This window comes from Pantherophis guttatus, chromosome 1, assembly GCF_059756535.1.
Source record: "Pantherophis guttatus breed Tessera chromosome 1, ASM5975653v1, whole genome shotgun sequence".
NCBI lineage: Eukaryota > Metazoa > Chordata > Lepidosauria > Squamata > Colubridae > Pantherophis > Pantherophis guttatus.
The window spans coordinates 196,659,352-196,687,211 of record NC_142063.1 but is presented as its reverse complement, the minus strand read 5'-3'; the positions used below and the strand labels follow the sequence as shown (position 1 = coordinate 196,687,211).

The following is a 27,860-nucleotide window of genomic DNA, read 5'->3' as shown; positions in this document are numbered from 1 at the left end:
AAGGTGGATATAGCACTCCTGTTTGTGTTTCCTGTCTGGGTTACCTTGCAAGACTAATATTGTCTTACCTTTTTAAGAATAATTTTAAGATCAGAATTAATATAGGGTTTTCTTTTAAATCACTGTCATTTCAATACCTTGTGAGATATACTTGAAAAAGCAAATTTCAGAACTGGATGAACCGGGAGGAATTTCACATATGTTATAGAGTTGAGTGTTTCTCTTCAAAATTTCAGACAGCTGTACTTTTCCCCAAGGCTGAGTCCAGACACTGTATTTCCTAAAATGAAGGAACAGACCAACAAGACAAGATGTTAGATGATGTTTCTTCCTGTTCTGTATACAGAAATTGACTAGAAAGTTGAATCTTTCATCAACATTGACAAAGAGCCAATATCTTCCCCTGCATTTTTAGGGCTAATGATAGCGGTAGCTCTATATTCGTTTACTTTTTAGTTGTCACTCTCCACCCACCCCAAAACACACACAACATTATGTGTCTACTATGTTCAATCCATTAGCACATCTGAACCCTATTTTACATCTTGGTTCCCACTGAAGATCCTTACTGAACTTTTTCAAACTTAGGTGAATCTGGTAACTTCTTTTCTATGTATACAATTTTATTCGTGGTAATTAGTTTATAGAACTTGTAACAGGATGTAATATTCCTAGTTAAATAGAAATTTACTCCCTCGTCTCCTTTCAGGTTATCCTGAGAACAATTCAAGAGACCATTTACATTCCTTTTGGGGGCTGTGTTCCTCATGGATTATCACAAAAAGTAGCAGGTGGCTGCAGGGGACATGAATGAAAATAAAAAAAACATGTCTCATGTCTGATGAATATGTGAGCCCTCTCCTGTATGCAGGGATAGTGCTTCCATTAATTATGCTCTACAAACTGAAACCACTTTATACTTTACCTGGTGATATAATTGTTTAATTTCACTTTGAAGAATACATGCCTGGCCATTTCTTTTAACTTGCCACACATTTATTTTGGTTTTGTTTTTAATTACTCTTTCATGATTACAAATACAGTTGCTCTAGTCTATAGCATTTATAAGTTGAATTTTACATGCTACTTTTATGGGTAAGAATTTACTTATACCTGTATACCAGGATGATCACTATTATGGGTAGTAGATTGATTATGCTAATCTTAGATCCAATAGAAATGTGTCTCACATAATATGTGCCACCTTTCTTCCTTTGCTGTAGGAATAAAAAGTATCATAAAACAACACTGCCAGACTCCCCCCCCCCAAATATGGAATAGTTCTTTGAATCTGTTTTAATTATGGCTAGCTAGTGTGATTGGCGGTTGAATTCAGTGCTGATTGACTTGAGTTCAGATGCCTCATGAATCTTAAGACCTCACTTTGGAAGAAGGCTGGAGTAGTACATAAATATATTAACTTAAATATTTGCTTTCTGTTCATGCCTTCTGTTTTCCATAAATCAATTTGGATGAGTGTCCTTTATAGTCCCAGACTGTACCTCAGAGCCAACACTGAGAGTCATTAGTGGCATTTTATCTTCTCTAAAGTGACCTCTAACATACTCAGAACAGCTTTTGTGCTGCATATTTTACTTTTCTCTTTTTGTTTAAAGGTAAGTTTTAGAAATTGTTCTAAAGTTGACCGAGAGTTTGGAATTTGAGGCTTGAGGCTCTTCTTTCCTCATCCATGTTTGTAGTTTTACATAAATTAGATTTAATTTTAAACTTTACTCCGATGTTTCCCTCAGTTATCAAAACCATTATTGAGAACAGACTTACTACAGTTCCCTAAAGTTCTTTGCTTTCTCATTCTTTTCTCTTTCTTTCTGCTTTCCCCTTTTCTTGCCTTCCTTTAGTGTTATATTTGTTTTTAATCTTAAAAATCAGTCTGCTTATTTCACACAAATGTTAGAACATTGTCTCTTTTATTGCTAAAACATAAGCACTCACAGCCATTTTATATCACTCTGTATGTTAGCATTCTTTGAAAGATTTTGGAACAGTCTTGGTAGCATATGTTTCCCGTATGGCTCCCAGCTTTTGGGTTGGGAGCAGAAAGGGAGAGGATTCATATCCTAATTGACTGCTGCTTTGAAAAAGTCGTGTCTCTAGCCCATCTTTAGTCTGTCTGTCAAAGTAGTAATCTAAACCAGGCCCACAATTCTTGATGTGTTTCCTCCTCTTTCATAAATGAATGAATTTATTTTGAAAACGTCTCTGTCTTTTTTACACTAGAGTCTCAAAGTCTCTAAAGCATTCTAGGCGCTGCATTTTTGCCAGTCTTTTATGTGCAATATTTATTCCATTAGAGCAAAAAATTGGATAGTGCTGTCTTGCACTTAAATGCCAACTGCACCATTTTAGGAAAACTAACATTTTATAGTAATCAAATTGCTCTACAAGTCATATTTGTCTCTGAAGGTATTTGGCAAGCAGAAATTCTAGTTAAAACTTTTAATGTTCCCTGCATGAAGGATAAGAGTCTTTTAACTAGAGGAACTGCTCTGTACAATAACAGGGTTTTTAAAATCACTTATCTATTAGGAAAATGCAGCATCAAAATTGCATGAATATACCCAGCTGATCATTTAACTCTAATTTGCAAAACATTTATCAACATCACAAAGAAATGGCCTCCCAAAGCATCATGTTTCTTATAGCCAAAGCAGATGTTTAATAATTAGTAAGCTTGTGGGTTTTTTGTGTTTTTTTGCTCTGATACTTCCTTTTAAGATTTGGACATTGTTAATTATGACTGATGTAGTAATACTGCTGGCCTAGGTTTGGCAATCAAATGTCAAATCTGATTGCTGCTCCTGCAACATTTTGTGGCAATAAGTATTTATAGCTGAAGAGGAAGTCCTACTGTGACCACATTATATGGCATTTCAGGAGTTGGCAGAATAAATAAAATGAACTTTCTCTGATTAAGGCACTGTGTCGGCTTCAGCTTTAAAATATTTGCATTTTTAAAAACAACAACCCAGGACTCAAACCTCGCACACACAGATGTGTTGTCTTACACAGTCCACTGTGTCTGATATTACCTTCAAATACAGTAAACATGATAATGAAAAGTAATGGCATGCGGAAACGGAGACGTATCTCCATTCATTTTTGAATTTGTTCCATTGGCAATAAATCTCCATTTATTATTGGACTGCCTAAAATGCATATGTGTGAGTCAGCTCAAAGGAGTAAAACCAGCATGAAAACTATATTTCAATCACGTGTTATTCTTCTTGTCATCTGGCAAACAAACCCTAAGTGTCAAATTCAAATTTCAGTTATTGGAAATAGTATTAAATAGCTTTGCTCCTAATTACTCTGGGTGTAATTCTTCAGCCAAATAGTTCGCCCCTTCTACCTTATATCTAGGGGAAATAACTATGATTAAAAGAGAAGGTTGATTATTTCCTTTTCATGTGATTCTCAGTATGATGTTTACAGCTGTCAGAATGTTTGGCTGTGTAAATCCTTTCATGTTTGATTTTACCAGGTCCATGGAGTTTACTGACAAAACAAATTCCCTGGTAGATATTTCCCTTTGACAGTTATTTAAATCTTTGTGTTTGCTAATCTACAAAGAAAATGGCAGAATTGAAATGCTGTTTCAGCATCCTTGGGAGAGCTTGGCATGTTTGAGAGAACCTGGCCAAATGCAATTGATGGATCCTGTTTCTCACAGCATGCATACTCGGTCAAAGGGAGTGGAGAATAAAAACAGCTGAAAAAATAAGCCCTTTTCTTACAAAATTCATTGCTGTGGCCTGACAGCACAGCACATAGCCCTTAAGCACTGATTGGTTGCAATGAACAAACCAGAATGTGATGTCACAAAGCTTTGCCAATATTTTTCAGGTACAAGAGTTTATGGGATAGTTTAACACTGTCATCTGATACTCTGGAGAGGAGGAGGATTTTGTTCCTACAAGTTTTTTTTTTTAACTTAGCTAGTGTGGTTGTGCGCTGCCAGAATCACTAGTAAGAAGATTTGACTCGATTAGTAGTGACTGCGTTGATTGTATTGTGGGAACAAGACATGGCATACTGACCCCCAGTTTTCTTCTTCCAGACTCTTCACTTTTCCTTGCCTGTTTTTTTTTGGGGGGGGGGATTTCTGAGCTGCTTTTCTCCAATCAGAAACATTCTCCTTCTAAACGCTGAGCCCTAAGGGCCTTCCTTTGTCTTTGTAGATGAGCCAGACAGCAATTACGTCCTGGTTCTCCAAGAGAAAAGGATTCTTTCTTAATGCAAAGTAATCATTGCTTTAGAAGAGACTGTCAAACTCCTGGCCCGCGAGCTGGATGCGTCATGTGCTGGCCACGCCCACACCCAGTTTAGCGAAGAGGGTGAAAAGTCCCGATACGTCACATGACACCACCATGATGATGCAAGTTTGACACCCCTGTTTTAGAAGGCACTCCCAGTACAGGACTTGGAAGAGTTTGTTTCCTTACTTCATATCTACCTCTTACATCATCCGACTCACAGGGTCAGGGACATTGTCATTAATCAGGAAAAATCCTCATGATCAGAGTCCGTCTGCTGACTTACCAAGTTGCCTTTGACATTTTATATAATTTTATTCAAGTTTTGATACTGATTGTGTTATTCTTTGCAGATGTCATTCACACTGTGGGACCTATAGCTCGAGGACATATTAGTGATATCCATAAAGAAGATCTGGCAAATTGCTATAAAACCTCCTTGAAACTGGCAAAAGAGAACCTCATCAGATCAATTGTAAGTATGAATTGATTGATTGATTGATTGATTGATTGCCAATCTCAAACTCCTGCTATGAATTGTAACCATAACCATGTATCATAACAAAAAGTATTAAAAATAAATCCCCATTGCAAAAGTTTATTAATTAGTTTTTTTTCTCCCATCTTTATTACTTTGTAAATAAGTCAGGGTGGAGAACATAACTAATATTCCTTCCTCCCCCTATTTTTTTCACAACAACAATCCTTTTCAGGTGGGTTGGACTGAAAGAGTGATTGGATCAAAAGTCACTCAGCTGGCTTTTATGTCTAAAGTGGAGCTAGAACACACAATCTCCTGATTTCTAGGCCAGCACCTTAACCACCACAGAGTTAATATAAAAATTTAAATAAACAGATGTTAACATTGCAACACGTTGGTATCTGCGCTGTGCAACTTTGATACCTGATATGTGGATAATTGTAAGGCATGTTTCCAAAATGAAACAGTTTGTATTTGCTTGAGTGGTATTAGCAAAAAGCAACATGGGAAAATTGTATGTTAAATAACTTAGAAAGCTGTGAAGAAAATACCAGTTAGCTCTAATTAAATGGCAACCTTAGACTTTGTAACTTTCAGCAGGAGAGTCCTCTTTCTCTGGACTTGGGTTTTTGTTTCCTTTTGGTCACATTTCCAAATAGTTATTGACAGTAGTTGGCAATAGAAGAATTGAACGTGCCAAGCCAAAGCATAGTGCTAGATTCTTTTTGTAACCTAAGGTTTTGTGGTACAGCTCAGTTGATTTGAGAGCTGAGTAGAGGCCAGCCATTTAAAGGGCACTTAAAGAGCCTCAGCAGTTCTGCAAATAGAAAGACAGTAAATAAATCATAAAAATTAATAAGCAAGCATGGCCATCAGAGCTATTAGAAAGCATACCTAGGGCTAGACCTGACATCACATTTCAACTATATGACTCAGTGAAAAATCAAATTATTCTCTAGTAAAACAATATGAATTTCAATGAGAAAATCAACAGCTTTCAGTAGAGTTGATGGGCTTTCCATACATTTCCAATCAATGTTGTCTGTTAGAATCCATCATCTAATCCATCACCCATACAAGTAAATGGTTCTCAGACAACTGGCTGTAATATCTCATTTTATTCACCAAGAAACAGAAGACAATAATTCAATGGCTGAAAGAACAAGTTAAATTTCAGTTAACGTAAAAACGAAAGAGGGAAAAAAATCTTTTACACAGTGAATAATTTCTTGTGTTAGTGAAAAGGTATAATGGCTAGCAAAAGATGAGTTTAATAATGAGTTAGGTGGATTTGTGGGAGGTTTCTTAACTCCTATTAAATATGTTTTTTTAAAAAAATAAAAACAAAACAATAGAGCATATCTGTGAGAAAGAGACAATGTATCTTGATGCTGGACAGTGTATCTTGACAAATGACAGAGATATTAATCATATTAATCATTTTAAGATAAAGAGGTCTGAAAAGTAATAAGTTTCTTGTGACTGAAAATGGTGCCTTACATATTAAGAGTTACACCATTTTTTTCTTAGAATGTTGCTGCAGGGGACCTCAAGTTGCAGTCATCCAAAATTGTACCTTTATTGGACACTAGAGAACCTATGATCCATTGGGTCATCATTTCATACATATTTCCTTACTTAATCAGAAAAACAGTGACCATGGGCAGGGAAACTATCATTGAGAGTAGGAGCAACTTCCTGGTGTTTTCCCCATTGAATTTCCTTGTGGAAAGGTGGCAGTGAACATATGAAATCTCCCTCCCTCCATTCCTCCAAATTTCATTCACTTGAAGTAATGGGTCCAGCATTCTGTAACCCATTTGAGGTACCTTTGTTGATAAAGTATTTCTCTGTGATACAGTGTTTCGTCCAGTTGAAGATTACAAATATCAAAAAGAGACAAGCTTTTTTGTAGAGTATAGATAGTAGTCTAAGGATGTATCTTCAGTGGTTTGCTGGGTGCAATCAGTGAAACTAATGTAAAATGTAAATTGTTCTAACATGTTTTTTAAAAAAAGGAAGGGCAAATTGATGCAGACTTAGGCATTCGTTCTTAAGGTGACAGTAAATTAGTTTTTTTTAAATTGTGGATGAATAAATCATGCAACTTAGATTATATTTGAATATTAAGATTACATATAAATGTTCTACAGATTTTGCATTTGATACAGTATAGTGACACATTCATGTTCAGTATATCTCTCTTCTAAGTATTTGTGTAATCTGCTTGGTTGGGATAATAAGCAGTCTTGCGTTCTGTAAAAATACAGAATTAAAAATATTCACAACTTCTCCTGTTGCAAAGATTTCATCTGAAGCTGATGTCAGTAACAGGTAAAAATAGAAAAATCTATTAACTTTATTTTCTCCCTTGTTTATTATTTTTCAATAATTACCTTCTTATCTCATTTTTGAAGACGTTTATACATTGAGGTCTTTAATTAATAAAAATGAAGTTAAGAAAATCCTCATCGATAGGATAGGCTTCTTAGAAATATCTTCAAATTGTGTTTTCCAGTGAAATAATTTACGTAACAATATTTTTTTAATATGAACTAATATGCCTGGTTCTAGTAATAATCAAACGTATTATTGTCAGATGGATACTCATCAACAAACCAAGACCCATGTAGGGTAGCTTCCTATAAACAATTGAAAGTGAGACTATAATAGAAATAGGGGTGTATATATATATATTAATGGGAAATAATGTAGCATGATCTATTTAATTATTAAATTTATATGCTACCATCACTCAGAACAATGACTGCGTGGCTTTATTTATGTATCTATTCCTCGGTTGCCTTCCATTATTGAGTCATGAATTTGGAAATGTCCATTGAGGTCATTGAGTCCAACTAAACAAAAAACACGCCCAACAAGTGTCTGCTTGAATACATAAAACAGATGGAAGCCATCAACTCCCTATTACTGCTGGGTTGTAATTGGTTAGTCTCATTGCACTCCAATTTTGTTCTGTGGTACCCAGGGTTATAAGCAAGTAGAGACTTTAGCATCTGCCTGGAAGAAAAACAAAGATGGGAGGGAGGGAAGCTGTCAACACAAATTTTCTTTAATATTCATTGTATTGATATTGTGCAAAGCTTTTGTGGTTTTTAATGTTTACTATAAACATTGGGGGATAATTTCCAGAAGAAAGCAGCTCATAAAATTTTAAATAATAATCCAATTGCCTGTCTCTGTAAACATTCTGGTTTCTTTTCTTTCTTTATTTTTTTAAAAATACACTTAAAATACATAAAATGCATTTTTCTAGTATTTGTGAACATTCTCCATAGACCTTGTAAAGGCATGCTCTGCATCTATGACTTCTAGCTTGCAAAAGACTGCATTGTAGCTAAATTTACTATTGGCACATTCCAGTGATTAATTTGATTCATTATTTCTGAATTTAATGCTTGTGCTTGTACATTTAAAAATCTCCACACACCCAAATACTTTGCTAGAAGCCTGTTCTTCTTTAGTGCTTGAAGTGTTTTGAAATAATGCTAATATGCTGAAACTTCTTAATACATCAAGGCTTTCTCCCTGCGTGTGTTTGACATGGGCTCAGGCTGAAATGTCAGCTAAAAGTCTGAGGTATTGTTCAGCTGAGACTCTGAGGCGTGTGTAGACAGCAAGCTCTGAACATGAAACAAAAAGGGTTATCTAAAAGGCACTGTGGAAACAGGAGATAAAGTTAGCATTCTTTCTCTTTCATTCACAAGACAGTCATTTGTCAAGACTGCTCCAAAAATGGAAAACTTTTATACAACGGAAGTGAAAAGCTGTCTTTGGTACAACATACTGTGGAATTTTTTTTTTAAAAAAATATTAAAACTGAAGGCAGGGTTTTATCAATTTGATTGCAGTGATTAATGTATAAACAACTTAGATCCCTCTGAATTATGTAATTCATCTGAAGTTGCTGGAAGTCAGTTGGCATAAAATTTAATGAACTGTTTATTATTATTTTTATAAGTTCTGTCTGCTGAGAATTATGTGGAGGGGGAAGGAAGAGGGAAAGTGATCTGTTTCCCTGAATATCTCTCTCATACCTTATTTTTCTCTTTGCCTTTTCTTTATTTTTTCTTTTTTACTGTTCTCACCCCTTCCTGGGTCAAATGGGAATGAAGAGTGCATGATAGCTAAAGGAAATACACAACTATGTGAGTTGATGAGGCACTTGAAGGAATCAGAAACGCAAATGAGAACAAATGTATAGATTAATAAAATATCAATAGGACTTCAGAATAACTTCAGAGGAAAGAAGCTGGTTTAATCTGAAATGAATCCATATGTATCCAGTTGCATATAGGTATAGACATCTAGTTCACTTCTTTTTGCAATTAAAGATAGAAGTTGACAAGAAATAAATATTTTAAAATAGTGGTAAGAAACCTAATGGCATCATCTGTAGCTTAAACAACTACCACTCCTTATGCTTTCCCTTTCCCTTTCCCTTTCCCTTTCCCTTTCCTTTTCCTTTTCCCTTTCCCTTTCCCTCACCCTCACCCTCACCCTCACCCTCACCCTCACCCTCACCCTTACCCTTACTCTTACCCTAATCCTAATCCTAATCCTAATCCTAATCCTAATCCTTATCCTTATCCTAATCCTTATCCTTATCTTTATACTTGGTTTATCCTTATGTGGCAGTGAGTGCAGGTATATGAGCCAAATCCATTACAATGAAAGAGAAAGAAAAGGATGGCCTATAATGTCAGGTGTGAAAGACCAGGTCCACATGTGAAGGTCCAATTAAACTGATTTATTGTTAAACAGTCTGTGGGCAGTAGTCCAGATTTCCTTCCTCTTATCCAGAGAAGGTAGCACCTGCTTGGAATTAGATAGGGGTTGATCTTAGTCCATTTATGGCTACATAAGGAGTCTAGGGTGATCCCTCTTTGAACTCCACCCCCCAGGTTCTGCCACTCCTTCTTCTACATATATTGATTTTCTATTTCTCATTTTATTATCAATAATAAGTAAATTTCTCATATTCATTAAATACTTTTAAATTTTTTAATTTTTATATCACATTATAAGCAGGAAACAAAAAGTATTGGAATGACCTCTGATTTTCCTGGAAATATTAAGGCATTCAAAAATAGAAGTAGCATTTGGCAGTAGGGGCCTTTATTACATTGGTTTGTCATCTCAAACCAGTCAAATTTGTTCACAGAGACCATTCAAAGTTACAAAGGCAATGAAAAAAGAGATTTAGGGCTCTCCCTCAAACTTGCACTTGCTGTAGCATCCTTGTGGTCATGATTTGGGCATTTGGAAATTGACACATATTTGCAATAATCACAACACTGGGTTACACAATCGGCAATTGCAATTTTCATAGCTGGCTTCCAACAATTAAATTCAGTCAGGAAAACAGCAGAAAGTTGCAAGTTGCAATCATATGATATCGTGCTTAATGAACATGGGTGATTCACTTAATGACTGCAGCCAGAACTGACATTCTAAGTTGGCATGGTCAGGTGACATTTCACTTTATGACTGCATTACTTAGTGATGGAATTGCTAGTCCCAATTGCAATTGGTATGTGAGGTAAGGCAATGTATGAGAGAATCCAAAACCCTTTCCTTCTTTGCCGCTACTGTTATGCTGCTTAGAGTTTGGCTCATGACATATTTATGTACTTACAGTCAGAGGTGGGTTTCAGCAGGTTCTGACCAGTTCTGGAGAACTGGTAGTGGAAATTTTGAGTAGTTCAGAGAACCAGTAAATACCACCTCTGACTGGCCCCACCCCCATCTATTCTCTGCCTCCCAAGTCCCAGCTGATTGGGAGGAAATGGGGATTTTGCAGTAACATTCCCCTGGGTTGGGAATGGAGATTTTGCAGTATCCTTCCCCTGGAGTGGGGTGGGAATGGAGATTTTACAGTATCCTTCTCCTGCCATGCCCACCAAGCCATGCCATGCCCACGAAGCCACACCCGCAGAACTGGTAGTAAAAAATTTTTGAAACCCACCACTGCTTACAGTTCTATGGTCAAACTAGAATAACCAGAGCATTCTACTGTCATCGATAACAGATATCTGTGAATATCATAACCAAAGTTAAGTGCACACATTAACATCTTAATAACCCTATCCCTATCTTCAACTAGGCTATAGTTATAGGCTATAGCTTTAATCTAGAATTGCATTCATAGTGATACAGAATGCTGGACAATAGAACAAAGTTCTATTTTAATAAATAAAGTATCCTATTACGTATAGTAATATGTTTATGTCAGCGTGTACTGTTATTATAGTATAAAGCCTCAAGTTGCTATGGACTCCCTTTGCAGCAAAAGATGTCTTTTTATGGTGGAGTTCATTTGGGATTCTTCCATGCCAAAAACTACTGTTATAGAACCATATTTCTTCTAAAATAGTGTGCTTTCATCCTACTTCAGTCTGATTTGTTTTTCAAAGCTCACTGATGATTGCGCTGGAATGAAAAGCTGGCAAGTAGACTAGCTCTTCAATAATTCCTCTCCAGACAAAGAGAAGTCTTATCCTTGTCTACAAATGCTCCAGATGTCCTCTCCTCACAAGGAGACCCCCAAGACAATTTACAGTTCTGGGAGATGAGGGAATAACCATCTTGCTCAAACTGCAGTCAGTGCCTTTGAAAGGACACTAAGTTCTCATACTTCCTTTCCAATTTCTTTTGGAAATCGATTGTTAACTGCTTTATAGCTATTATTATTGTACAGCACTAAGTGCGTTTCCTTCAGTCTTAAGTGAACTAAGTTTTAAGAACTCTTTTAAGGGTTTTTTTTTTTTAACAAAGCATCAAAGGATTGGTTAAAACTTTGATTTTGGAAAGTTATAAATAGACTAAGGAACCAGATAAATTTAAAATGGAATTAATTACAATGAATCCTTCCCCTAGGTAAAATGCTTTTGTTTTTATTAAAACAACAATAGCAAAAAAATAATAATAAAACTTTAAAAATGGACATTAGAGACAATTAAAAGGAACTAAAAAGTAGAATTATAACAGACAAACATTCAAACTCAACTTACAATTACACAGTGAAGCAAAATATTTTAAACAGTGGACCCTGACATTAATTTTAAGAGTGTCTGCTCTATAGATAGACTGTATCTAAAATATGTTATGGAAGAGAAACAAGTTCTACTTAACAAGATCAAAACTAAGGATGAAAGTTGATTTACAAATGACAGGCCATAAGAAAGGAATGGAAAATGCCCTAATTAAATAATGAGCCTCGAGCCAAGCTTCAAAAGAAATCCAGTTATTTATTAGGAGCTTCATGTCGGCACGTTCCCAAGTGAAGCCAGCTCTGACCCTACATAATTTATGCCCCAATCATGACCCTGTTTCTCCCTTTCTCCAAGGACGTGTCATCAATCACATTTGCCAACGGAGCAATTTTGCGGGTTGTAGAGACCACTCCCCTCTCTACAGTTTGCCCTGTGGGTAAACCTGGGATACAGCCTTGAGAGAGATAAGTTTGGAATGTGCATCCATTTTCGGCTGCTGGGCCGTTTCGTCGGTTTCCCATTCCCTCTTGCTTATGGCAACTCGAGAGCAGGCCAGGGATGCTTTGCAAGTTGACAACTGGCTTATGTCTTAATAAGTAAAAGGGATATACAAACAACAAACCAAGAGGATTGTTATGCAGGTTGTCAGGTGTGATTCAGTAAAATAAAAGATGGAGTCCGAATTTGTCATGATAAGCCAAAGTTGTTTATTCAGCTGAATAAAGATGGGTCCTCCCTAAAAGTAGAGGAACCCTGAACACAGTGTGAAGCAGATATTTATACATTTCTTTGCTTTCACTTAGTTACATAAGAGGAAGCTGGCACACAACAGATAAGGTATAGAAATATAGAAATAATAAAAATAGTCAAGCACTACTTCTACAGTTCTGGTCACATGCCTAACCCACAAGCTAGTGGTTTCCTTTGGAAGTTTCCATGCCCCCGAAGTCCTGCTGAGACCCAATCTTCAACTCTGCCATCTCAACATAACATAAAGTCCCCTTTAGGCAATCATCAGAATCATCAGAATCCTGATTAACAGAATGATTTGAATAATTTTGCTTTATTGAGTTTATAAAAGAGGCTTTTTACTGTTTTGAAGAATTTTGTGAGGAATGAAAAGAAATCACATTTTGTGACATTATTTGAAGGAACTAAAGATCAAGATTGTTAGAAGTGAAAGGAAGTAATATTAAGTTGTTTAGTTGATCAAAGCTATATCTGATAACCTTAGTGGACTTTTCCTGACATTAGGACAGAAATGATGAGGTTTTATGAATTTGTTTATATATAAGAGACAGGATTTAGGAACAATTGATCATTTTTTGTATTTTAGAAAAAGATGATCAGTTACTAAAGTAGTTTAGATGTGTGAGGAAGGTGGGAAGTCACTTCATATGTTTCTTTCAATTTTTTTCACTGTATTCCTATTTTTTCTTTTTTTCTATTTCTCTTATTTTTTTTTTTACTTTTTTCTATTTCTCTTTTTATTTTTTATTTTATGCATCTTCTATTTTTTGTTTTTATTCTTTTAGTTTTTTCAGTTTGTATTAGTTTTTACTGTTTGTAGTTATAATTCTTAATAAAATTATTATTAAAGAAAAGCTCATTGTAAGACAACGGTCCCCAACATTTCTGGGTTGGTAGCCTGGCATGGGGGCGGGAAAGGGGATGGTTTTTCATGAGGGACAGGCACACGCACATGCCACTCATGTGACTGGTGCTTCCAGCACAAGGGCCCACTGCTTGTGCGAGTGGGGCTGCCAGAGTGGTGCTGGTGTAAGTGTGACTGCCAGCGCAAGTGCCTGCCACTCGTGCGAGTGGGGCTGTGAGCACAAGCACCTTCTACTCATGTAGCCTGGTTCTCAATGGGCCATGGCATGGTAGTGGGCTGTAGCCTGGGGTTTGGGGATCCCTGTTGTCTGAGACATAGGCAACAATTTAAGGCTCTATTATTTAAACATGCATTAAGCCATGCATTTCCTAGTAGTGCTGAAAAAACAGAGGGTTGAATTTCATTAAAATATTTCTTTGGAAGTATTTTCTTCTCCTTTAGAACATTTAGTGCATTTTTGTAATTTGCCATTTTCAAACTTTAACAAAATTTTTTTTTAAGGACTCAGAAGAGAAATAGTTGAGAAAGAATTAACAAGTAAGGCTTTGTAACATATGCAATCTATGATTGGAAGTTGGAACCATCATAAAATATGAACTGAGGCAGGAATTATATTATCAGGAAAAGAGAAACTTGTGGAGCATATTCTACTACTGTAGCAAAACTACAGTGTATTTATGTGTTTCTTTTTATTTCTTAGTTTTAAAAAAATGAAGTATTGAAGGCCTATAGTTCTTTTAAAAATAATTTTGCACATAGGAGAAAAAAATCCTGATTATTATGTTTTCACAAGGATTCTTTTTTATAAGGTAGAAGGGAATTGATTTTCTTTGTTAAATATAAGCACTTCAGTTTTTAACATGACAGTTATTTAAAAAAAGAAACTCTTTCGTGTATTATGAGGAAAAAATATTGCTGATAACATTTAACAAACTCCCTCAAAGAATTGTTCTAGTTAGGCAGGAGCATGACAAGTGGAACCAGTGGTAAGGATTTAATAACCAGCCCTGTCAGCTCCATTGCTGCTGCCACACTACATTGCTAGATGCTGAACAGTTGGGCTCAATAGTATTCTTAATTGGACTGCGAAATTCCCCAAAATTTAACAATGAGCTCTCACAAGTACAAGCCAGCTTCAGCACATCATTGGCTTGAACATTTCTTAAGTCTTATCTCTATTTTAAGATCTAGATTGAGAAGTACAGATAAAAACACTTGCCACTTCTAATTCAAATGCTAAGAGGAGCCGATCCCAAACTTTTGTTGTAGATGGTTTATAGTTGTACCACACAATCAATAGCAATAGCACTTACTTATATACCACTTTACAGCACTTTACAGCCCTCTCTGAGCGGTTTACAGAGTCAGAATATTGCGCCCAGCAATCTGGGTCCTCATTTTACCGACCTCGGAAGGATGGAAGGCTGAGTCAACCTTGAGCGGTGAGACCCGAGCTGCCAAACTGTTGGCAGCTGGTGATCAGGAGAAGTAGCCTGCAGTACTGTATTCTAACCACTGCGCCACCGTGACTCATACACAATGCTGTGTATTTTCTATTTATTCTATGAAAATAATCTCTCCGAAACCTCAGGGTGCTTTTTCTAACGATTGTATACAAAGTGGTTTTTTTGGTTTCTTTTTTAAAGCATGGCTTTTACATAAAAACTGAAGCAAGATTGACACAAATAAAAGGCTGGAGTTTCAGATACAAATGCAGTTCTTGTCTACTTTGGAGCTATAAAGAAACAACACAACATGTGCAGTTCCTCCATGCTCCCTGTGCGGCACGTGGTAGGCTTCAGCCTTTTAAACAGTTAATCATCATCCAAATACTCTAAATATTTTACCATTTGCCAATCTTTTTGCTCTGGAGAAAAATGCTAGGTATTGTGCTTAGAGATAAACAAGTATCTTAAATAAAATGACTGGAAAGTCAGCAGAAATTGTTTTCACTCATCTTTTCACCAATTACCCATCTGAATTGCAAATGTGAAAGGTTTCCTTCTCTCTTCCCCCTCCCATGACTGCATTTTTCTTTCCAAAATAAAATTGTGGTTCTCTTTCAAAAGCTCTATGGATTATAAGTGACACAGAGAAAAGCAACAATTTATGCACAATACAGTTGAATCCCACTTTTAAACGAATAACCCTATTTGAGGGAATTTTATGCTTGTGGAGAAGGAGAGTGAGCAATTTTGATTCACAAAATATCATGTTACCTGTCACTTAGCATTTTAACTGGATTTTAATTTAAATGTTATGCAAATAAATTTATATTTTGAGTGTGAGCCAGCTGTCAGATTTCTTGGAGGTATGGTTTGATTGATGACTCTTCAGAGACTCAGGCCTGCACCCCAGAGGTGGGATTCACTTACCTTCCCTACCGTTCACAAATGTGAGTGCGTGTGCACACTCGCTTCGTGCGCAGGTGCCACCTCTGTGCATGCACACATCCTGTGCATGCGCAGTAGTGGCGCCTTATGTCCGGGTGGGTGGGCGGAGCCTCCCGCAGTCGTCGCTACCGGTTCGCGCGATCCAGAGAGAACCAGCTGAATCCCACCACTGCTCCACTTCTACTAACTAGCCAACTGCAGAACTTTCAAAAATTTGTTTAGATAAAAAACTTTGCTGTAAATTAAATGAATTCAAACCTAGGCAAAAGGTTGACTACCACAAAAATGTAATCATGTCAGTCACAGCAATAAAGTCAAAGCCATGCTGCTTTGAACATACATGTAACCTTGAAGGATATTCAAAAGAGGTGGTCTTCTATGGGACTGCTGTTACCACTCTCTTATCTCTGTTCTGTAAACACTTGCTGACTAAAAATACAAAAGTGGAATGGTTTGTGTAGATTTATATATGTGTGTATATAAGAGAGAATGTTAATCCCCAGATTTAAATGTGTAAAATGAACAGCCATATACAATAAATAGATGATAGATAGATAGATAGATAGATAGATAGATAGATAGATAGATAGATAGATAGAGACACACAGACAGACAAACATCAGCCATCACCACAACCAAATGAAATTCAGGGATCACATTCTTGGAAAACTCTAGAAAATTAATGGAGATTAGTTGGACCTCAATTTGCATTCATATCATGTAAAAATTAATCAAGAAAACACTTCCTTGAAAAATAAAATAAACTGAAGAAAAATTATATTTGGCTTTTAGGGTTTTATTAATCATATTTTTTCTTTACTTATATTAAAAATAGAACTTAAAACTTTTTAAAGTCTGAATAGTTCAAAATGAGCAATAAGAATTCAGTCATATCAGCTTCTTTCAGTTCTCTGAACTATTTTGAACTGAAAGTATTTGAGCAGCAAACTAAGTACTTGCTTGTTAATTTTTGAACCCATCTATTTAACTGGATTGTCTGTTTTCCAAAAAATATATTCATAAATTCATTTCCTCATAAGTCTCTTGTTCTCTATTAAATTACCATGCATTGTGAGATATGACTGCAGCAATTTTTTCATATTTATTTTGTCTAGTTTATTTATTTATTTATTTATTTATTATTTATTTATTTATTATAAATTAATATTTATTAATTTATATTAATTAATATTTATTAATTATTTATTAATATTTATTATTAATTTTATTTCCTTCTCCCGAAGGACTCAGGGTGGTGTACAGCCTGATTAAAAGCACAAAGACAGACAAAATTTAAAAATAATTAAAATTATTAAATGATAGGCTCAATTTAAAATCCCAAATTTAAAATCCTATTTTATTTTATTTTTTTAAAAAACCAATTAAAATCTTTTCCTTGATAGCCCAGCCTGACGGAACAACAAGGTTTTGAGGGCACAGCGAAATACACGGAGATCAGAGATTTTACGAATTTCTGGGGGCAGCTCATTCCAAAGGGCAGGGGCTCCCACAGAGAAGGCCCTCCCCCTGGGTGTCGCTAGCCGACATAATTTGATCGATGGCACCCTGAGGAGACCCTCTCTGTGGGACCGGACTGGCCGGTGGGAGGCTACTGGTGGCAGAAGACGGTCTCGAAGGTATCCAGGTCCAATGGACATTGGACTTGGAAATGTCCATTGTAATGGACATTTCATGCTTTCATTATAGCTCCATTTGTAGTTAGCACAAATAGGTATATCTTCCCACAAATAGGTATAAAGAACCAATGAAGCACATTATTTCCATTTTTTGTAGAATATATAAAACAAGAAACTACATGAAGCAATTTGAACTTTTCATTAGTCAATTAAATCTTTAAGCACCTTAGAAATAAATATTTGATAAAGGTACTTTACTATGACTAGCGGATTTTACTCTGCTAATCATAGCTGATTTTATGGAGTGGCGCTCATCTTTTTTTGTAGGCCATTGAGCCAGAGTTGTCCAAAGAGTTTCTGTAGTTTTGTAGCCAGCATTACATCATACCACAGTGCAGAGCATGCAGTAAACACAGAGCACGGTTACCTTCCCACCAAAGTGATACCTGTTTATCTATTTGCATTTACATGCTTTCAAACTTCTAGATGGTCAGGAGCTATCACAAGTGATGGGAATTTACTCCATTCTTCGGGGATAGGACTTGAACCACCAGAATATAGACTTTCTGTGGCGTCTTCTAAGTTACTGAGCCACTGCCCCTTTATATATATATATATATATATTTGCTATTATTCTAGAAATCAGTACTGTATATATTTTACCAACATTTGTTTCTGTTAGAATATAACAACAATTATTTTTGGATAATTAGCATTTAGAAGGCAGAAGAAAGAATGTATATCTAACTGAAAGGATTTAAATGTAGAAAAAATCACAGAACTATGAGACTATCTTTTATTGTTCCAACAATGGCAATTTAACCTAAAAAAGGTTTCTGGTGACTGCCTGGATTAGTCCCTACATTATTCTTGGCAAGTTTGTTTGTTTGTTTAAGAAGTGGTTTGCCATTGGCTTCTTTTTCAGGCTGAGAGAGAGTTACGACCCCAAGGGCACCCAGCTGGCTTTATGCCTAAATTGGGATTAGAACTCACAGTCTCCCGATTTCCAGCATGATCATTAAACCACTACACCACCTGGTCTTTGAGATTACAGATAGTATTATTGTATGCCACAGTATCTTCAAAGGTAATTGCTTTGTTGTGCCCCATACTGCCACTTCAACTGCTCTCCCTCTATAGAATCTGCCATATTTTATTTATATAATCCTAGATAAACTTGACTGTTTGTAAAATAAACATATCTGTCTCAGTAATAAAAAAGAAAGTACTTGCGACATAAGCACCTCCATTGTTCTGCCTTTGCATTATGCTTTGTACTTCTTGATTTCTCTGGTGTCAGTGAGTATTCTTTCAACACTTCTGATATTGAAGCTTGTGCTATAATTTTGCAATTGTTTCAGAACTGTGGTCACCAGGCTGTCAAGCTGGTATTGAGAATTTGTTGTTGTAGGAAATTGATCTAAGCATAGTTGTTTTCCAGTTTTGGTCCCCACTGTTCTAGAAATATTTGTTAGACCTCAAGACCTGTCAAATAATTGTTTGGACCCTCCTGAACAGAGCCACAAGCCATTAAACAAAAGAAAAAATATTTTTATATAACCAATATCTTCATGGTTTAGGCCATCTGGTCTGAATTAAAATAAACTTAAAATAAGCTTTTTTCTCTAAAGCTCCACTTAAGGGTGTTAAAACACAACCATTTCCATCCTTTACTTTAATAATAGCTTAGCTCTCAGGGCAGAGTCATGCCATTTTTATTAATGCCCTCCTTAGACTCGTAATCCTTAATAATAACTTGCATTATTTATTAGTAACATAATTAAAATATAATAAAGATTGTTGGATATCCTAAAGTGTTTGCTTGCCTAAAGACTGGGCCTGCTTATTTATTTACTTCTGTGGCAATTTTTATTTTGTTTTATTCTGAAATAAACATAGTATTATGTAGTATCTTCAAGTTCTCAGGTGGTCTTCCATCCCAGCATTGATCTAACCCAAACTGCTTAGCATCATTGAAATAGTTGAATTGCATGTCTTGAGACTGAGACTTGAAAGCAATTGAATACATTATCACAGCTGGTTGTTTCCATTCCTTCTGTTGTTATTGTTGTTTTTTGGGTGTGGAACAGTTAGACCCCTTAAAAGTTCAGTCTCCTACAGAAACAATATTTTATGCAACAGTCACCATGATAATCTGATCATCATTGCATCTCTCCTTTTCCACTATCTGCTTGAACTTTGTGCAGAGAATCCAGAAGTGAATCAGATGAACAACATCTGTTCAAATAGGTTCCCATGGAAAAAGAAGCTTATTTATAAAATAACTGGAAGGGGTGGAAAATACTATAATCCAATACCGATACATTTTTGTCCTAAAGCATATTCTTCAGATTTTTTTGAAGATTTTCTTATTTGCGTATCAGTAAATAATGAAACCATGTTATCACAATCCAAACCTTACTTATCAACAGAATAACTGATATTATTTAGGCTACTCAGTTAAAAACAAGCAAACAAGCAAACAACAGATAAGAGTTTATTCCTTTACACTGGCTGCTTTATGACTTTCTTCTCTTTATCGTCTTTAATATAATTAAATTTTAATTATTTTAATTAAAAGTATTTAATATTTAACTAAAATATAATTATAAATTTATCATAATTATAAAATTATATTTTTAAAAAAATCATTTAATTTTTAAATCTTTAATTTATAATTTAATATATATAAGTATAATTAATATAATTCTATTAAAGAGTTTCTTCCATCTTTCTTCAAACAAAATTAAATGTCTCATAACAGATTCAATCAATGATATTGCCGCTGTAATATTTTTTTCAAATTTTTATAATATCCTATGTACATCCTATTCGCTGGAATAATCCTATTTGCTCTGTTGATGGTCCTTTCCTCACTTCTTTTGTTGCTTTCCCAATATTAGGTAGCTGTCTCCTTAACTCTGTAATTCAGAAAGGTGATGCACCAGGATTCCTGGTGGTGCAGTGGTTAGAATGTAGTATTGCAAGCTAACGCCAGGAATTCAATCTTAACAGGGCTCAGGTTGGCTCAGCCTTCTATCCTTCCCAGGTCAGTAAACTAAGGATCCAGATTGTTGAAGACAATATGCTGATATTTGTAAACCACCCCAACCTGTAAAGCACTATGGAGTGGTATATAAATAAGTGATATTGCTAAAAGTGCTATTGCTATTGCTAGAGCAACAAAAATAAGAGTTCCTTTTTTTTTCTTAATTGTTTAGACACATCCTATTATTTGTAATGCTATAGTAATGTGATCTTTTGCATCTTTCCCTTAACCATTTGTTTAAGAAAATCCATCATTCAGTCCTCTTAGAAAGTTAAACATTCCTCTTTCCTACAAAGGTGTTTATTTTATCAATTAAGTCCATACTACTTTAAAATAATGTTTCAAATATAACATGTCCCTTAATCCATTTTAATTTTCCATAATTCAAATTTTTTATAAACCTTTTGCTTTCAATTAGTTTTAAATCCTTATAATTATTTATTTGCACTTCATTTTGATCTTGTCCCAAGTTGAAGGAACACTTACCAGATGGTTAATTGCTCTGCTGTTTAGAAGATCTCTATAACCAGCAAAATACATTGCAAATGTGTGGTAGAACCTAGGGTTTGGGTTGAGCTCAGTGTCCTTAAAACAGACTCTGTCTGAGGTTGAGAACCTGATGTGTCTTCCTCAGCTTCAAGGGATTATTTGCAGCCTGCAGATTTTCTACAGCCTATGGATTTTCTTGCAAAAAGCAGAAAATGAACCCTTCAAAATAGACCAAAATCAGTCCAATTAGATATTTCTTTTTTATATATAATAATTTTTATTAAACAGGTTTAAAAAAAAAATTTTTTTTTTTTTTACAATTTCCTTCTTTACAATTAGATATTTCTAACTTCCATGTTTCCCTAACACATTTAGGGAATTTAGCTTTTTTTTTAAAAAAAAAAATCTGACTGCTATATTAATTTTTTCACCTACTTAATCTATTTCCACAGTGGCTAAAAGCAATATTTGCTTGAAAGTGTGGGAAAAATTCAATGATCATTACTTAATAAGATCAATAATTTTAAGGGGGTGAAACTGAGTACACATTTTCACCTTTAGGACAGCCTTTGCAGATCTAGCAACTTAGCAGAACCTATTCCTATTGATTGCCCTGTTCTCCTTCACAGAACCCTGCTTCTCCTGTGTGCTCAGCTGAAGTTTTAATTCTCTATAATGCTACTGGTTGCAGCTGATCACACCTATTTGTTTTTGTAAAGAAGTTTTTCCCGGTTCTTTAGATGCCATCACTTTTTAAAAAATAACTTCTCCTGCTCTGCTCATTTTCCTTTATACATTTAGATACAGGCATTTGTGTAATGGGAAAGGCCTGCAAGATAGGAAGTTCTGGAATAGTATTTCAGAACTTGCTGAATAATAAAAAGTAGGATTTATTTATTTGTAGATGAAAATTTCAGACTATCCATAAAGGAGCTGTACTTGCTACATTCCTGAGGTACAACAACTGGCTTGGGTTTCACTTCAAATAATTCCAGTTCAAGTGTGTGTAGGAAAGTTGGCCAATCTCATGCTTGGAGTCTACCACGTTAATTCTGGGTGGCCAGTTCCAGTGGGAACTGGAAAAGAGTCTCTCTGCAAGCAAGACATCTTCTCAGGATGAGCAATCCAAATTGTCTGTCTCAGTTCATTTTATGCAACTTTCATTCCATTTCAGGAAGTAACTGGCATATGCAGAGGTGTTCCCACCTTAATGTATAATATGACAATTCTTGTTCATGGATGAAATAGCTATTCCAACTACCCTTGATGGTGCTCTTAAAGGAAATATGCAGTACACTTTTCAGAGATTCTCTGAATGCCTTCAGACGTTTGATTGCATAATCTGATGCAGCTCATTGCAATTCAGGATGCCAGTACAGTAATCCTTAGGTAGTGGGAGGAGATTTTGTGTTAGGGAAGAGATAAAGATAATAACTATTTTACTTTTCTGAACAATATTCATTTGTGTCCCTACTGGAAACCATATTTGCCTGTAGCAACCCTCCAGGGTAAAAAATGCATAATTTTGAAATTATAGTTAAGGAGAAGAGAAGAAGTAGGAAAGAGTGAAGAAAGGAATGCTAATTGGAAATAATTGAAATTGACTTTAAAGTCCAAAGTTGTCCTTATTAGAACACAATGGGCCCAGTGCCATGCCATTTAGTGCTATTGTTCAGGGATAAGATATAGGTTGCTAAAGAATAAGGCAGCTTTCACATATAATTGTTTAGTAGCGTTATAATTGCTAAACAATTTACAAATAGGATCTTCTTTCCACAAGGGCTTGTTTCATTAATCCCCTAAGACAAATTCTCCTTGTCATGAATCAAGACTGTTGAGTCCAGCCTTGCCAAACTAGGCTTCTCCCCAGCTTCAATACTCAAGATGGACTATGGCCTAGCAAGACAAACCTTGCGACAAAGGGTGGAGGACATCGAGAGGCAGGTGGACTTAGGAAAAGCTCCGCTATTTCTGGATCCAGATGCCATTAGATGTGTTTTTGCTCCTGCCAGCTATCTTAGTCAGTTGGAGTCAGCAAACCACCGGAAAGCATTTTTGCTCGCACGGTGCCATGCACTTCCATTGGCCATCCTCTACAGCAAATATAAAAGGATACCATTAATGGAAAGACTCTGTTCCTGTGGCTCAGGAGAGGTGGAGACTATGGGTCACATGCTCCTTAGATGTTCCTTTTATGCAGAGATTAGGAAAAAAAACATATTCTGCTAATAACTGCTAGATATTCTGGCCGTTCTGACACTACCTATCTTCAGTGGCTCTTAAGGATGAACAGTCCATAATAACAGCACAGGTGGCCAGATTCTGCACAGCAGCACTGGGGATTCATAGCAAACACGTGCCTTCTTCACCATAATTATGTTATATAACAAATGTGGCAAATACTTTGCACTGCTTAGTCCTTTCCCTTTTAGCGTTGAACCTACAACGGGTCACACAGTTTATGGATTGCAACTGAAGTATAGTCAGACTATGTATAATTGTCAGGTTGGATTTTATTATAGATTTTAGTTGTTATTTATCCTGTTTCCCCGAAAATAGGACCCAACCGGAAAACAAGTCCTAGCATGAGTTTTCAGAATGTTTGTAATATAAGCCCTACCCCCAAAATAAGCCCCAGTTAAGATTGTCAGCCAGATGGGTACATTTAGAAAATAAGCTTTAATGCATCTTTTGGAGCAAAAATTAATATAAGACTCGGTCTTATTTTTGGGGAAACACGGTATTATTTTATACTAGAATTTTTAATTGTATATTCACTGAGCATTTTTATTTTTATTATTATTATTATTATTATTATTATTATTATTATTATTATTATTATTATTTATTACATTTCTATACCGCCCTTCTCCCAAAGGACTCAGGGCGGTGTACAGCCATGATAAAATAATACCAACACAAAAATTAAAAACAATTTAAAATAATTTAAAGCATTGGCTGTATTTAAAACCCCTAGCTAAAACCCCTTTAAAACCATTAAAACCCACTTAAGTTAATTCATTCGGTCAGGCCAGCTTGCTGAAACAATAAAGTCTTCAGCACACGATGGAAGATGTGGAGGTCGGGGATCCTCCTTATGTCCGGGGGCAGCTCATTCCGTAGGGCAGGAGCCCCCACAGAGAAGGCTCTCCCCCTGGGGGTCGCCAGCCGACATTGTTTGGCTGACGGCACCTTGAGGAGGCCCTCTCTGTGGGAGCGAATTGGGCGGTGGGAGGCATGCGGTGTCAGAAGGCGGTCCTGTAAGTATCCCGGTCCTAAGCCATGTAGCAGTTTGAAGATGGTGACTAGCACCTTGAAATGCACCCGGAAGACCACTGGGAGCCAGTGCAGCTCGTGCAAGAGAGGTGTTACATGGGAGCGACAGGTCGCCCCCATAACTACTCGCGCAGCCACGTTCTGGACCAGTTGGATCCTCAGGGTGCTCCTCAAGGGGAGCCCCATGTAGAGGGTGTTACATTTCTTCTGGTCTCTGGTCTAAGACTGTAATTAATTGATTGATTGATACAAGTAGGAACTAACTTGAAGTAGTTGAAAGCAAGCGGTTGAAAGCAATAGGACTGGACACAAGGAAGTCAAGTTTTAAATAACCGCTGCTTCACTAACAAAGTTTTAACACCTAGCAATATTTTAAAACAGAGTGAGAGACCTGTGTTTGTCTAGATCGTTTAGAATATAAATCTCATCATTGGCTATGTTGTCTGCATTTGCAGAATTGTAGAGTTCAGCAATGTCTAGGAGATTCCCCACCACACATTAAACAATAAAATATGACAAAAGCTTCATTTAGACCAGATAGGAAAGAGGTCCAGAAATGTTTGGTGAATTTTGGAACAAATTATGGCCAGAGTAGTAAATTCAAAGTCGGCATTTTATAGCGCTTTAGCTAGTCTGCTCCATTAGATGGGTTTTATGTTATAAGGGATGTTGATAGAAAGGTCGGCAGTTCAGCGGTTTGAATCCCTAGTGCCATGTAATGGGGTGAGCTCCTGTTACTTGTCCCAGCTTCTGCCAACCTAGCAGTTCGAAAAATGCAAGTAGAAAAATAGGGACCACCTTTGGTGGGAAGGTAACAGTGTTCCGTGCACCTTTGGCGTTTAGTTATGCCAGCCACATGACCACAGAGACGTCTGGACAGTGCTGGCTCCTCGGCTTTGAAATGGAGACGAGCACCGCCCCTAGAGTTGGGAATGACTAGCACATATGTGTGAGGGGAACCTTTACCTTTACCTATGTTAGTTTCCCTGGTAACTAGCAGGAAAAATTAAAAAGTGTACCATTTTGATAGTCTGGGACATTGTTACTTTTCATTTGTTACATTTATAACCTACCCTTCATCCATGGACTCAAACCAATTTACCTGAGGATATCCTTCCATTTCATCCATACCACAAAAATCTTATGAGGTAGTTTGGGCTGCCTCAATGACCCAGTGAATTTTTATGGTGAAGAGTGGACTGGAATTGGGTGTCCCAACTTCTACTCCCACATTTCATGCTGTTTTTCTTGTCTCGGAAAGTCCCAGATGTCTACAGAAGGACTGAGGAGATACTTCAAGTAGCATCCAAGCCACTTCATATTTATGAAATTTCTGAGCCATGTCTCATTTATATTTGTTGTGTAATCTTCTTTCTGTACTATATTTGAGAAGTTTGTTATATCAAATGAGTGGCAGGGTTATTCTATAGTTCAACAGCAATATGTATTCAGTGCATCATTTGCCAATGCAAATTAGCTATTCAGATCTGTTGCAAACAACAAGTGAACTGTTGAGATGCTTGAATAAGTTATGGCTCTTTTTGTGATTTACTGTTTCCTATATGAATGCCAAACTTTCTCCAATACAGAAAAGCTGCACTATTTCCAAAACAAAGCAAAAAACAAAAAACAAAAAACCCAACATCCAGTCTGTACTTAACATCTGTGCCTCACATCTGAGAACAATGACTTCCTCCCCCCCTAATTGTTGGATTACCCTGTAATACCAGAGATAGTTGTGTCTCTTCAGCTAAATTGTCACAAGGCCTATTTTTCTATAAGTAGAAAAATGACAAATTCCATAACGAGGAAAACGGAAGTGCATAATCAGCTAAGCCTTTCCACATCTCTCTCCTTTGGGATGGTTGATGGAAAGATTTTTATGAGGATTATCACGCTATCCGTGGTGCTAAGAAAACTGATTATTATAATTTTTTTAGCACCTTTTGTGCTCAGAGTGGCCTTGCACTCCTTTTATCATTTATCCCACTACTGTCCCTTTGCCATAAAGGAGGTCTCTGATGGTCTCCTTTCATGATTATCCTTTGCTAAGAGAGGGTAGCAAAGGATAATTACGCGGGGGACAGGACATAATATTCTGAGAGGGTAGCTTTTCACAAGAGCAGCCTGAGTAATGTTGAAGAACAATCTGAAGGAAATAAGAAAGAGACAGAATCACTGACAGGGTTTGGAGTCCTGTTAATGTTATGGGTGAGAGGAAAGAGGAGATGGCAGGAAGGAGGTGACCTTAAGGTTACCTTGGAAATGAAATAAACTTCCTTGTACTTTATACACCAGAGTTTACATCAATATCAGATATAGTGCTTGCACTAGTAGTTAAATGGCACAGCGAAGGGTAAGTGGGGAGATACTTTGGGTAACTGCCTGCGTCTATGGAATTTGTATCCCTGGGGTATATATATAGTTGATCTAGTTTGGGTTGTATGTTAGATAGCCTCTCTGACTTCTTAAAAATAAAACTCAGCTTCTTTTTAATTTAGAGGACATTTTAGATTTGTATTAGTTTATAATGGCCCTGGGTTATCTTCTATTTGTTTGTTTTGTTTTTATGGCAGAATTGCTTGCTGAAGCAAAATGAATTCATTTTTTCCCCACTGCTCTTCATTGTACTTCATTGTTTAATATTTTAATACAGGCATAGAGTTTAAAATGCTTATTACGTTTTGAATGTGAATGTCTCTGTGAATTACATAATAAATATATCACATTTATATGGCTATGTATTTTGCAGAATGGTCTGTGTTACAATCTCTCCTGGGAGGTGAATAGCACATCATAAAAATAGGGTAGCCAGGTTTTGCATTCACAAAAATCTCAGGAGAAGAGCTTCCATTGCTTGCCTGGTATTTGGAGTTTTATCTCTGAGTTGCAGCTGAGTTTAAGGGCAGTATATAAAGTTGTTGCTTAAAGGGAGTTAATTGTGTGTGTGTTTTCTCCTATACATATATAATGCATTGTGATACTTATAGGGAGCAGACTGGTCATATATGGCAGCTTCCATAAGTAACAAGCATATACCAAGCTTATGCTGAAAACCAATAGGCCCATCATGAACACAAGAATAGTGCTCATTTATATGTTCTCTATACAAGTATGGTAGTCCTCAAGCTCATTCATTTAGTGATCGTTAAAAGTTACAACTGCACTGAAAACAGTGGCTTATGACCAGTGGTGGGATTCAAATAATTTAACAACCAGTTCTCTGCCCTAATTATTTCTTCCAACAACCAGTTCACCAAACTTCTCAGAAAGTTAACAATCGGTTCTCCTGAAGTGGTGCGAACTGGCTGAATCCCACCACTGCTTATGACCATGTTTCATAATTACGACTGTTGCAATATCCCTCTGGTCACATGATCAAAATTCAGATGCTTGGCAACTGACATCTATTAATGATGGTTGCGGTGTCCTGGAACCATCTGATCATCTTTCGCGAACTTTTGATGAGCAAAGTCAATGGAAAGCCAGATACGCTTAGCAACCCTGTTACTAAAAAATTCTGCAGTGATTCACTGAACAACTGTGGCAAGAAAGGTTGTATAATGGGGAAAAATTCACTTAAAAACTGTTTTGCTTAGCAATGGAAATTTTGGGCTCAATTGTGGTCAT

General features: G+C 36.4%; 1 protein-coding gene across 4 annotated transcripts in view; it reads left to right on the top strand.

Moving 5' to 3' along the window:
- MACROD2 (mono-ADP ribosylhydrolase 2) overlaps window positions 1-27,860 on the top strand; it is a 1,140,895-nt gene that overhangs the window by 508,586 nt on the left and 604,449 nt on the right. For all 4 annotated transcript variants that reach the window (XM_034432401.2, XM_034432402.2, XM_087882285.1 and 1 more), the window contains one exon: window positions 4,628-4,749. In XM_034432401.2, the coding sequence (XP_034288292.1) occupies window positions 4,628-4,749 (122 nt within the window). The remainder of the gene's footprint in view (window positions 1-4,627; window positions 4,750-27,860) is intronic.